The 14,256-nt window shown below is 41.3% G+C and overlaps 1 protein-coding gene across 1 annotated transcript in view; it reads left to right on the forward strand.

The window, feature by feature from the left end:
• KCNK10 (potassium two pore domain channel subfamily K member 10) overlaps nucleotides 1–14,256 on the forward strand; it is a 122,313-nt gene that overhangs the window by 17,873 nt on the left and 90,184 nt on the right. Inside the window, exon 3 of the mRNA XM_060263053.1 lies at nucleotides 12,609–12,946. Coding sequence (XP_060119036.1) covers nucleotides 12,609–12,946 — 338 coding nt within the window. The remainder of the gene's footprint in view (nucleotides 1–12,608; nucleotides 12,947–14,256) is intronic.

Below are 14,256 nucleotides of genomic sequence, written 5' to 3' on the forward strand. Positions count from 1 at the left end.
GACATAATGCCTGAAATGAGCTAGTGCCTTCCTCACTCCTGTGTTCTTGGAGGTGAACCTGAAGCTTCAGATCTTCCTGGGGCATGTTCTTCTCACTCAAAAAGAGTTGGCCACTTTCATTCATTGCCAAAGCTGTCTCCCTTTGTGTGTTCAGGAAGTGCCCCATAATGCCTCAGGTGCTGAAAGGGCTTGTCAATCTCATCTGCTGATGCTTCTGAGATACAAGGGGCAGATGTTGCTCAACACTTTCACTTTTTTTTCCTTCAAGGAACTCAGGGTGGCATCCATGGCTCTCCCACCCTCTGTGTTAGCATCACAACAGCTCTGTGAGGTAAGTTAGAGTGACAGAGGTTGAATGGCCAAAGGTCACTCAGTGAACTTCACAGAATTCCAAACCAGGACTGCCTAGTCTCCATTCAACATTGTAACTACTGCACCACAATGGTTTTCTTGCTTGTACTCATACACAGGCTGAGAGAAATTCTATTTGAGCAGTGTGAGACCCACCAAACTGAAGGTTGTTGTGTGGACTGGGTTGTCTTGAAGTGGGGCCAGTTCCAGCGTTGCCTGAAGAAAGCAAATTTCTCCCTCCTGCAGGCTGCCACCACCAAGGAGCAGCAGTACAAAGTGCGAGACTGGGTTTTGTTTTTTGCACATGTGTACAGACTAGTAATAGAACAGCATTTTTGAATGGGATTGGTTGTTTTCAAAGACACAAGTGACCTTTTGGATGTAATATTTGCCACAATGCTGTGGGTTTTTTTGCATTGCCTTGACTCCCCTCCATGTATGCACTTTTGAATTTACTGACACCAGGAGTGGCATTAGCTGCAGACTGCTGGAGTGGTGCTGATGTCAGCAGCACTAACACTGCGTTAGACTCCTCTTTAGGGAAACAGATGCAGATGTTCTCTTATAGTTTCTGGGCAAGCTGCATCTCTTCAGCGTTCAGCTGTTAATGTGAAACATATCCTGCTGCAGTAAAAAGATAATGCCTTTTGCCTGCCTGTAACTCCCTTTGCAGTACAGCTGTGCCAAAAGCAGGGTTTCATTTGATCCAGCAAAGCTAGCAGAAAGCCACTGTGATGCATTTATTAAAATGCTGGACTAAGATGTGGGAGGCCCAGGTTCAAATGTGCATTCTACCAGGGAGACTCATTGGGTGAACCTGGGCCAGTTGCTTTCCCTCTCAGCCTAACTTTACTAGGTTTTTGACATGTGAACAGGAGCTCTCAAAGACTGGGAATTACAGGGCATGGTTGCCAGGTAAGAGAGGGTGGCTAGAGAGCCAAAGTGTCCTTTCGTTAAAGCACTGGCCTTTCAACACTTGCCAAAATCCTTCCAGCAACATTGTCTTGGTCTTAGTCTCAGGCTTTTAACTTTCTATTGGAGCACGTGGCATGGCTTGCTACCTCGGCCTTCATGGTTTCCTGGTCTGAACTTCCACTTCCTTGACCTACAAAATTGTTTATTGTACTTTCCCTGCTGAATGGAGGAAATAATATCTGAACCATGCAACCTTTCCAGCAGACAGTATTTTCTAGCAGCGATTAGCATGAGTGCGGTGTACCATAAATACAATATATGTGTATACGTGGCTGTTGAGAAGGAGCCCCTGTCAGTACGCTGGAAGCCATTCTCACATTACTTCCTTTGTATGGCTGTGTCTGTGGGGACCCTCTGCATGAAGGGATTTGGAGAGTGAATAGATGTAATGGTTAGAGTATCAGATGACACTCCCCCTCCCCCAGGGAGACCTGGGTTAAATCCAGTCACTCTATCTCAAACTAATTTAATGTATAGGAATCTTGTGAGGATAAAATGAGGTGAGGAATCCTAGACATAGCTTCTTCTTTTTTTATCTAATAAAAGCTCTATGATACATCGATCTTGAGCAGTGGATTGTTGTTAATCACTTATCACCCAATAGACAAAAGGAGTAAAAAAAAAAATTGTGACAGCTAGAGTTCTTTTTGGATCCCTGTCAGAAAGGAAAAAAGTAACTAAGTCATGGGAATGAATGAACTTGCAAATATGTTAAAATATAATGCCTTCTGAGATTAGCATACAAAGGACACTCCAGAAGGATATGTGCTGTTGTGTCGATCTTACCTAAGGGACAGGAGCAGATTTGTTCTGAATGAGGTAAACACATGAACTACCCCTCATAACTGCTGAGGAGTGATCATTTAGTCTAGCAGAATGGACATCCATAACAGACTTTGGGAAGATGATAGTTAGGTGTAGGAGGGAAGAGATTTTGGAGGTGGAATACCAAAAAATGGGCTGAACAGGTGCAGTGTGGTCTAAAGGCAGAGCTTTGGTGATTGATTGATTTGAGATGATTTCTCACACACAGACATAACCTTTATTGGCATAACAAAGATGATTTCTCACTGAAGCAGATGCTGTATGAAAGCCTAGGACTTAGATAGTGCCCAGGTTCACATCAAGAGCCAACAATTTCTCAAATACAGTCCTAAACCTCCTTGACCTATAAGAGTCTTCTTTCAGGAGTGCTAGGTAGCCCTTGGTGCTCAGGTATGACTTGTTGAACAGTCTAAATGCTTGTAACCAAGCCCTCGCCCCCCAAGGGAAGGTTGGCCGAGTTCTGAACGAGGAGCCACACCAGCCACGTGACAAGGAATGCTTAATAACTTTCACAGAAAATAGTCAATGCTTTAATTTTCATTAACTGAAACAATCCTTATGGCCACTCCATAAACAATAATAGGAATGACTTTTATGTTAAAGACTTGAACAGCACCTAGAACATAGTTCCCACTCCATTTCAGAAGAGGTTTGCTATATTGTCAACATAGGTTTTTTTTATAGATTCAGGTGGGCAGCAGCCGTGTTGCTCTGAAGCAATAGAACAAAGTAGGAGTCCAGTAGCACCTTTAAGACCAATGAAGTTTTATTCTGAATGTAAGCTTTTGTATGCATGCATTCTTCATCAGACAATAGAATGGGGTACAGAGAGCAGAGCTACATATAGCTGGTGGGCAAAGTGGTACAAGGAATGCAAAGTGGTACAAAGTTAGAATCCAGTGGCAAAATAGGCTTTTCATTTTCTCCTTATCAGTGACTGAAGATGTCCCCATTTTAGGTTAGATGTGGAAAGGATACCCAAATATGAAAATTCCTTCACTTGCTGAATTTCTTCCCTATTCAGAGTCCATCTGAACACTGAAGGATTCCTTCTTTTGGAGAATACCACTACTTTATTTTTCTGGTAGTTATTTTTCAAGACTTCCTTAATACAATATTCTGAGAAAAAAATTAATGATCTCTGCCAGCCAGCTCTTTTTCAAGAGAACAGAGCAGTGTCACCAGCATATGGAATATTGTGATTGGCCAAATGAGGTGGATGACAAAACTCATTAAAGCAAGTTGAGAGATCATTCGTATATAGGTTGAACAAGAAAGGGGCCAAAAGGCAGTCCTTTATTGAGGTTAAATGGCTTAGTCAGCTCACTGCTATAGCCACAGCAGACCTGTAAGGAGACATAGCTTCTTAGAGAATGGGCTGGAGGTGCAAACCAGAGGGAAATTAACAAAATCATAAGCCTTATTCAACCCTGCAGTTTCCCTCCCAGGGGTTTGACATGTTAAGGGTTTGCACAAAATCACACTAGTGTATTCCAGATTAATAATATAGTTTAATTAATCTGGAGTGCCTACTGCAAAGTAATAATAGTGCAAAGTAATAATAATAATAATAATAATAATGATAATAATAATGATAATAATAATAATAATAATAATAATAATAATAATAATAATAATAATAATAATAATAATAATAATAATAATAATACTGTCACTGGGCTTCCTTTGCAATCCCTAAATACAGGCCTCCTTAGAGAAATTCTTGACTTTGGAGAAGCCAGAATTTATTGACGCTTGCCCTAACAAAAGCTAGGAAGAATAAGAGAGGAGAGAAACACACATACACACTTACTCTCTTTATGTACAAAGGGTGACATACAAATGTGAAATTCACATGGCTGCTTTGCTGATGGCTGAGCACTTTTTTATGGGCAAGATTTCTATGGGATTCCAGTGACAAAGCCTGTCAAGTCATGTGCCACAACAACAAATCTTAAAGTTACTGCTCAGGTACATATGAACATGTGAAACTACCTTGTATTGACTCAGACCATGGTTCTGTCAGTATTATTTACTGTGACTGGCAGCAGCTCTCTGGGCAGAGGTGTCAAAATCATTTGTTATGAGGGCTGGATCTGACATAAATGAGACCTTGTTGGACTGGGCCATGTGTATACCTATTTAAGATTAGGTAGCAGAGACATAAACTTTATAAAGGACACAAACACAATAAAAGATTTTTTTTAAAAAAATCTTAAAACATGCTTAAAACATTGGCACTCATTGGTCTTGAGAGCCAGTTTGGTGTAGTGGACTCTTATCTGGGAGAACCGGGTTTGATTTCCCACTCCTCCACTTGCAGCTGCTGGTCAGCCATAGCTTCCGCAGGAGTTGTCCTTGAAAGAGCAGCTGCTGTAAAGAGCTCTCTCAGCCCCCCTACCTCACAGGATGTCTGTTGTGTGTGGGGGAAGTAAAGGAGATTGTGACCACTCTGAGACTCTGAGATTCAGAGTATAGGGTGGGATATAAATCCAATATCATCATCTTCTAAAATGTGCTTTCTAAGTATTTCACCCATAGGACCCAGGGAACTGGGCAAAGGAAGCTCTGACTCTTTTCCTCCCTCCCCAGGGGATCAGGATGGGGAGGAGCCTCAGCCAATAAAAGGAAGAGAGGCTTGGCTTAGTAGCTATGCTGTGTGATTGAGAGAGTCTGGCAAAGAAAGCTATTTCTCTCCCCCTTCCTCCCCAAGGGAGGAGCCTCAGCTCAGCTCAGAGGCTTTGTCCTGTGCTATTGAGCAAGCCTTGCAAAGCAAGCTGTTATGCAGAAGGAAGGAAGAGAGAGGGAGAAGGAACCCGATGACAACCTGTTGCTCGGGGGCCTGATTTGAGCCCTGGGCTGCATGTTTGACACCCCTGCTCTAGGGTCTCCAATAGACTTCTTTCCCATTACCTGCTACCTGATCCTTTTTTTTTTTTACTGGGCAAGTTAGGGATTGAACCTGGGATCTTCTGCATGCAAAGATGCTCAACTTCTGAGCCATGACCTCTCCCAAAAATGACCTGTGGCAAGTGATGTGTAAACCTTTGAGCTACAATCATATTGCTTATATATGAACATTGGGCCACTTGACCAAGAAAATCATCTTCCTGGCTGTGCACATTGTGTACTCAAGACAGCACAGTCAGAGAAAGGTAACTAGTTCACACTAGATAACTTTTTCAGAGTTCATTATTGCACAGATCAGCATATTCTTCTAAAATAGCGATGGAGCATTTCAGATGGCAGAATTCCTGGATATATTTTGTATGCTTCATCTGCTGAGTAGGATGAAGGCAGCAGGCAGAGTGTGGGTTACCATAACCGTTTTGCACTGCAACATTTTCTGTTAGACGCATAACCAAGGAAATCTGGAAATGAATTCATTGTGTTGGGTCTTGTTAGAGGTTGTTCTCCCAGGGGGTTAAATTTGAAGTCACTTCACCTTAAGAATTTTCCTTAAATTAAATTAGCTGTTGGAAAGGATCACAGCAATTGAACTAGAGCTGGAGTGACATTTAGACCATCTGGTCCTTTTCTTCAAGGCTCGTTATGTGACACCTCGCTAACCCATTGTTTTCAGAAGATAATTACCAGAACCTTTTTCTAGCTCCTAGTTTCGAGAATATGCCTGTTGACCTCAGTAGGAGTACTGTATGTGTTCTTTTGCCTTCATCGTTCATACTCCTGTGAAACTGCCACAGCACGTATTCCAAGGCAACAGTTGTTCATAAATAATTCAAAGTAGGGCTTCCAGCTTTGATAGGCTTCATCAGTAAATTAATCAACTAGTGCTCCAGTTGATTAATTGGTAGCAGGCACTTTTAATAGCTGAACGCTCTACTTGCAGAAAATGAACACCACATATTATTATTGTTTTGTTTTAGTCTGGCTTTGTTCATGGGTGTTGCTATATTAGTAAATGAAAAATAAAATATTGAATAGGACCTTTTAGCAATGAGTAGCAGTTTTTGTGTGCCAAATTGTATGTGCTTGCATGTTGCATTCAATATGTCAGACAACATGTAGATTGAATTTTCTTCACATGTAAATATATTTAAATATAATCAGTTAATTGGTTAAATTAATGGCTAATGGCTGGGGAACAGAAGTTTTATTTGATTGACAGGCTTAATTAAACCAATGCATCAGAATCCTTACTTTGCAAAGCATATACATTTGTAGGATGGGTAAGAAGGAAATGGGAGAAGGCAAGGGGGAAGAAATGTTGAAAAATCCAGACTGCTCAGAACACTTGGGAAACTCTGTCTCTTCTTTTGAAAGAAACTCATTTGGGAGAGCCACCCATTTCTGTGGGGTCACCAGGCACTGAATGCTCTCCCCAGAGATACTCAACCTTTTGACTTGTTCAGGTTTAGGGGACAGGTGAAAATCTGTTTGGTTGAACAATTTGTGTTTTCTTTATATGAAAGAAAATAGTTTTCCTTATGGTTGCATATAGTTTCAGATGCTGGCTCACAGAGCTGTGAACTCCACTCTTCCTTCAGTGGTAAGAGGTTCCAAGGGCAGCTCTTGGTTGATTTCCTTCAGATGAGGGAGCACTGAAGACTGATAGTGAACAACATCCCCATCTTGTGTAGAACACACAATTCAGCCATCATCCTATCCTGCATCATTAGCATCAGGGCTCACTTTGTAGCAGGAGCTCTTTTGCATATTAGGTCACACACCCCTGATGTAGCCAATCCTCCAAGAGCTTACAGGGCTCTTCTTATAGGGCCTACTGAGTCCTGATTAGCATATAGCATTTAATAGCTGCTGGCACTTCTGTTTTAGTTGCAAGGCTTTTATCAATGTCTCTTTCGGCTTTTAGTGTTCCAGATTGCTATGTTTATGACTGTTTTTATGAATGTGTCATTTTATGTGCTTTTATTGTGAATTCTCTCAGGTGCCACTTTTGTGGAGAGGGGTGATTCCTAAATATTAAATCTAAGATGAGCAAAATTAATAAAGGTGCTGATATTGAAGGGAAATAGCAAATGCCTGCTGATGGTTTCTATACGCTGCCCTCTCCAATCAAACAGGATCTTTATCTTTCCCCACTGGCATCCTCTCGCTGGGGAATGGGCTGCGTCACAACACTGGCAAGTCTCCTTTGAGGCAGGAGGATCTGCCAATTTAATGTGTGTGTTGCATAAACTGAGATTCATCATTGCCTTTAATGAACAAGATGAAATCCCTTTCATTATAAGTTAACAAACACGCACCTGCAGAAATATCATGCTGAGAAAAGCAGACATTGAAGAGACCTTTTGGAAGGACTTGAGCTGAAGTCAGACAGAAGGAGGGCCGGCTTTATTTTTTATTTTCCCCCAGTGTAGGGAATAGCTCAGAAGTGAGACCACTGCTCATGGTATGTATCCCATCCTGCTTTTGACTCTGGTGAACAGTTCTGATACTCTTTCATAGTGTTTCATTTTTTAAAAAAACCTAGGTGAATTGTTGGGCCTGAGGCAATAATGGGGCAAAAGAAATTGGCATGTATCTTGAATTGGATTGCAATGCCTACTGCTCTAATTGCCGTTGTTCTGTGTATACTATCATGTACCGCTCTGCCTTAACCACCATCTCAAGAGATATCACAGTGTTGTGAAAGATGCAGCACACTAATCAAAGAAAGGGGGAAAATTACCAACGGGAGGGGAACATGATAGTGATTTATAAAAGAATGCATTCTATAAAGTAACTGGGCATAGCAGACCTTCTGCTTCCCTCCTGTTAAGCTAGAACTGTTGAAGTTGACGGGCAGTAGATTCAGGATAGATTTGTGCAATGCATAATTTATGTTATGGACACTGCTAGCATAAATGGTTTAATAAGCAGGTTAAACGGTATGTTTGAAGATCCTGTTATGAGCTAGGACATTGTATAATATGACACATATCATGTACACATGGTCCAGGTGAACATTTTCTGACTGTGATCTTTGCCAGTCAGAATTTCTGCATACAGTCTCCATGTGTACAAGTTATATATGTGCAGGTTTTATACATGTTGTGACGGAACCGGCCCGATTCTGCCTTCAGACCTGGTCCCGTCAGCTCCCTATTGAGTCACCAACTCCTGGAGGGAGCTATTTCTCCTCCTGCCCCTTGGGCTCGCTGCCACCACCTGCTCAGTCTAGGGGTTCAGATTGAGAGGAACAGGACTCCCAATCCCCCTCTCTAGCTATGAGGCCAGGCCTCAAGGTCCTCTGCCACCCTGCACTTGGGTTTCACAGAGACCTCAGCACTTCTTTGGGGCACCCCTGGAGGATTGGCACCTTATCCAACTGCATGCCTTCCCCCTTTCCCCGGGGCCCCCTTTATAACGCAGCGTGGTCTAAGGTGGTTGGGGATCTATGTGGTAAAGAGATTGACTGCCAGCATTTAAAACAGTAAAAATATTTAATTAAAAGAGAAAAAGAAAAGAAAAGAAAAACAAAACAAAACAAAAACAGTTGCATATAAAAAGTTAGCACAGCACAGCACCCGCACAGCAAACAGCATGACAAAGGAAATGTGTTATAAACGCATCCTACTGTCCCTGGTCTAAACTTGCCCCACCTTGGAGATGACTTACTTGGTCTGACTGCCTGCGAGCCCAAGGGGCAGGAGGAGAAATAGCTCCCTCCAGGAGTTGGCGACTCAATAGGGAGCTGACGGGACCGGGTCTGAAGGCAGAATCGGGTCGGTTCCGTCACACATGTGATTTGTGTCTTGCCAAAAATGCTCTAGTCTCCACCTGTGTGCATGGTTTGTATATGCCTGGGTTCTGATCAGAAAGGTGCATACACATTGGGGGTGGGATGAACAGCTGTGATCCTGATCTACATGGTCATTGTAAGTTCATGCCATCTGAATATATATATGGAGTGTCTGTGGCATCCATCCATCATCTATCTGTCTGTCCCCATCCATCTATATCCATCCATCCATCCATCCATCCATCCATCCATCCATCCATCCATCTATATCCATCCATCTAAATCTATATCTAATCTATATCTATTTTATCTAATCTATCCTTATCTAATCTAATCTATCATCTGGCATGAATTTACAATGACAATGTAGAAGAGATCAGGATCACAGTTGTTCATCCCACCCCCAATGTATGTGCACCTTTCTGATTAGAACCCAGGTATATACAAACCATGCACACAGGTGGAGACTAGAGCATTTTTTGCAAGAACAAATCACATGTATAAAACCTGCACATATATAACCTGTACACACGGAGACTGCATGCACGCACACATACACACATGTACGTATGTATTTATTTATTTTATTGGATTAATATCCCGCCCTCCCTGCTGAAGCAGGCTCAGGGTGGTTCACAACAGTAAAAAACATGTACAAATATTAAACATTAATTAAAACCTTAAACAATATAACAATTAAAACATTTTAAAAAAACAATTCGGTGCTAATAATACATTCCAGTCATTTCAGTTCATGTATATGTGTGTGTGTGTATTTCTGTTTGACTACCACTCTTCTACCACTGTCCCATATATTACTTTGTTAGAACAAAGTACTTCACCCAGATTTTGACTACTGTCAGGAACTGGTCTCTACTTCAATAAATACATGAAGTTATTACTGATGCTGTAAGTTTAATAACTAAAAATGAGTTTTTTTTACTGATGTGGCAGTTGTGCTCTGTCAGTCCTTTTTAAATGGTAATATGTTATTGTGCTCAAGGTATGTGATAAGTTACTAAAAAAGTTTAATGATTTCCTTTTCCAATGTAATCTTACGTGAAGTTGCCCCAGCCATTTGGCATCAGTGGTGTTAGGCTAGAGTAACTCTGCATAGGATCATACTGTTAGTAATATTAATGATCTTCTTGAATTGATTGTAAACTTTTTTCTTGATCTTTGTTTTTAAAAAGACTAGAAAACTTGATGGGGATATTTGTTATGTAGCAGTTGTGACTACAATTCACCCAGACGTGATGTGAATAGGAAATGCTCTTTAGAGGACAGAAAGACCTGTGTGTAAATGAGAAACTGATTTCACGTCTCCTTTTTCAAGATGCAAAGACTGTTCATTTTTGTGTAATAAGAGAACAATGGCAAATGAAACCCTCTCCTCACAATGACCCGAGGTACACTAAAAAATGATGTCACACTTTAGGGAATTGTAATGTGCCATTTATTCCTACATGGACAGACAAAGCCTTCCTGATACCATTTTTCTCTAAACCTTGAACTAATAAGGTCACTGTGGAAACCGAATCATTTATGCATTATCAAACTCTGTTGCTAATAATAACTCCAGTCCAAAGCACTCATCCCTCTCTAAGGATGGGTGTAACAAATGCTCGTCAAGATTCTTGGTACAGTACAGCTCCCATTAGCTAAACTTCGATTCATCAAGAAATCAGTCTTGTTCAATTTATTCCTACCATATAACCCTTTATCATTGTACATATGTCATCTCTGACCTTCTGTCAAACAGTACAATAGTTGGAAGTGGCATCATGTGCTAAAATGAGCCATTGTCAGCCATGTTAGTAGCCAGCTTCTCCAATGACAGATGGCAATTAATGAGCTGAATGGTTGCTGGGAAACAGTAACTATGCTGTAGAAACTCCTGAGTGGCACTAAGGAGAAACAGTCCTCCCAGTGGAGTCTTCATAGTTACTTGTAGTATAAAATTCAACAGGTTCTCACTCTGTTTTCTAATGCAAAGACTTTCACCATATAGAAGTTCTTATAGGCAGATTCATGGAGGAGAGGTCCATCAATGGCCATTAGCCATGGTGAATGAAGGGATCCTCCATTTTTCTGAAGACCAGTGCTGAGAGGCAGCAGCAGGTCATATTCTGTTTTTGTTAGTAGCTCTCAGTGTTTTTCAAGGCTCCTCCCTACCCCTGTTCAGATGGACTCTATCAAGAAATGATACAGAAGTTTCTTGTAGTCTGCAGTGCAAAAGTTCCTTCCATTTATTATTGACATTGAGAAGAGCTTTGGTCAGGGCCTTCTAAGTTGTGGCCTTAAGAGAGCCAGTTTGCTGTAGTGGTTAAGAGCATGGACTCTAATCTGGAAAAACTGGGTTTGATTCTCCACTCCTCCACATGCAGCTGCTGATGTGACCTTGAGTCAGTCATGAGTTCTCTCAGAGCTGTTCTTGAAAGAGCTCTTTCAGCCCCACCTACCTCACAAGGTGTCTGTTACGGGAAGGGAAAAGGAAAGGAGATTATAAACTGCTTTGAGATTCCAAGACCTCTTCCTCTTCAACCTGAGCTTGTATACCATGTACAGACAACGAAAGCATTATTCTTCAACTTGCTTTTAAAATGTTGCTGTTAAGTGTTGGAATGTATTGTTTTGAGGATTCAAGAAGTCAAAAACCTTTAAGCAGTGAATTTGGTTGGCTACACCTATGTTGAAAAGTGGCTGTCTGTCATGGGTGTGCTGGTGAGGAGGAAGCTTGGAGGGGGGCTATGAAAATGTTTTATCAAAATGGAGATCCTCAAATTGCTAAAGTTTGAGAATTGGTGCACTAACAAGCAGCCACAGAGTGGTGAGATTTGGATTGGGAAAATGAAGGCATTAAGCCCACTTTATTCAGTGCTATGGCTGTAATCTGAATTCACCCAAATGACTCCTTTTTATGGGTTTTTTTTTTAAATACCTGGAGGAATCCAGTGATGGATCTCCAGTGTAATGTATAGCATGGCCCTTGACCACACTTCCTTTCTGTGGCTGAAATTGGTGGTAGAGAAAGCAACTTGGGGACATTTGGCCTCAAATCTTGATCTACTAAATACAAGACTCTGGATTGCACCTAATGGGTTTTGTTGGCTTGCTCTTTCTTCTGGCAAATGTTAATTAATCAATCATCTAATAATTTTTATGAAAGACAGAATCATGGTGGAATGTGTTAGCCAAGGAGCTAGTGGTAGATTAAGGATGTGAAGCCAAAAAGTAAATTTTGATGTCCAGTTCAAATATCCCAGAGATGGTCTTCATCTGCTATTTTTAGACCACTGAATTATCTGCTCCATGCCAGAGTTGCAGTTTGAAGATGGCCATTATTATGCAAGTTTATAGGATGATCATTACAGGGCACACAAGTTAGATAACTAGAACAGACCAATGAAAAAGTGACTACATTTTGTATAATGTTGAATGTGTAATGGTGAGAGTGTCAAAATAGGATCTAGGAAATGCAGGTTCAAATTCCCATGCTGGAAGTTTTCTGAGTGACATTGGGCTAGTCACTCTCTACTTGACAGGTTTGTGAGGATAAAATGGAGGAACAAAGGACAATGTGGTATGCTGTGTTGGATCCCCATTGGGTAGAAAAGTGGGGTATAAATACTCAAACATATAAATAAACTGTTGTGCAAAAGTATCAGGTTGTTCCAGTTGTAGCAGTGTAATAAAAAGGAAACAGTGAAACCACACTAAGATTAAATATCTATTTGTTTTTGTGTTTTAGTGACTGTTCCATCAGCTGTTCCCTCAGCTTGTGAGACTGAGACAAATAAAACCAACGGGCACCATCCAGCACCCCGACTCTCTATTTCCTCCCCCCGGACAACTGTGATTGCTAGCATGGAAACCCCCTCACAGGGTTTGCAGACAGTCATGAAGTGGAAAACAGTAGTGGCTATCTTCTTTGTGGTTGTAGCCTACCTGATCAGTGGAGGACTTGTGTTCCGTGCCCTGGAGCAGCCAGAAGAAAGCAGACAGAAGATCAGAATAGCCGATGATAAGGCCAGATTCCTTCAGAAGCACAACTGTGTATCTCCAGAGGAACTGGAGGCGTTGATTCAGGTGAGAAAATTCTGAGGGAAATATTGGGAACATCTAATGATTTTGTAGCTTATCCTGAGGCAAACACTTTCCTTGCTATTATTTAAAGGGCAGGTTCAGATCGTCCACTGCTAGAAACAGGCAAGAAACATTGCTTGTACTTCTGAATTTCATGTATCAAAATTTCATCTGAAGAAGAAGATGTGGTTGTAAATTGAGAGGAAAACCTTGTGTTGAAGTGAATTTCTTGAGTAGGCTGATCAAAGAGAATGAAGTACACTCTGCTCCAGAATATTTTGTATTGATGACATACAATACAATAATTGATGTGTGATTAAAGTCTCTCTCGGGTGCAAGTAGCACATTCTTCCATTGGAAGGCATCTTCCCTAATACAGGATGAAGAGCCTGTAGCTTTGTAGAAGTCATTGCCATTAGGAGAAGGGAGTGGCGGGACACAGCTCATTCACTTTGACATGGGCACCAAGAGTTAGAAGCCATCAAATTGCCACATATTTTTAAAAATGTGGTAGGAAACTATGTGTGAATTTCTTTGACCGAAGATAATCCCAGACAGGCATAAATCCAAGTGTCCCTTTTTCAGTTTCATATATGGGACTTTTTCAGAGCATAGTGACCCCCTCCCCCTCAGAAACTTGATTAAATTGATTTATGGCTGAGCTATTGCTTTCCAGCATTGTTTGTTTTAGCATAATTAAATCGCACAACCCAAGCAGAAGAAGTAGTTTTATTCATTTATTAAAATAAGAGAAAACTGAACAAATGTGACAACAAGGTGAAATCTCACATATCTGACTGAAGTAGAGTTGACTTTAGTGGATTTAGGGGGGCATAACTCTGGTTAGCACTGCATGGTCATTCATTGTTTGAGATCCAAAGCTCCCTGAGCATGAGCAAAAGGTGAGCTTCTGTGCTCACTGTAAAGCTGTAATCTAAGAGCACTTTCCTTGGAGTAAAACCTATTAAATAAAATGGGACTTACATCTAAGTAGACATGCTTAGGATGGCTTTCTTTAGGTAGGATTGGGTGTTAGTAAGGTTCCCCCCTTTTAACTTCACCATAGCTTGATGCCATTTTCACAGTGTTTGAAGTGGGCCCTATTTCTAAACTTACTTTGTCATTTGGAACCCCCAACACTGGTGTTGCAGGTCCAGGAGGCAATGGGCATAGGCTATGCTGATAGGTTCCCCACACCATTGGTGACTGGGAACAAGCCCTCAGGAATTACTGGAGATGCTGGCTGAAGGACAGGAAGAGGAAATGTGGTTGCCCCATCCTCTCTTCTTTTTGCACTTCTGGAAGGAGGGGTG

The sequence above is a fragment of the Heteronotia binoei genome, chromosome 21, assembly GCF_032191835.1.
Source record: "Heteronotia binoei isolate CCM8104 ecotype False Entrance Well chromosome 21, APGP_CSIRO_Hbin_v1, whole genome shotgun sequence".
NCBI lineage: Eukaryota > Metazoa > Chordata > Lepidosauria > Squamata > Gekkonidae > Heteronotia > Heteronotia binoei.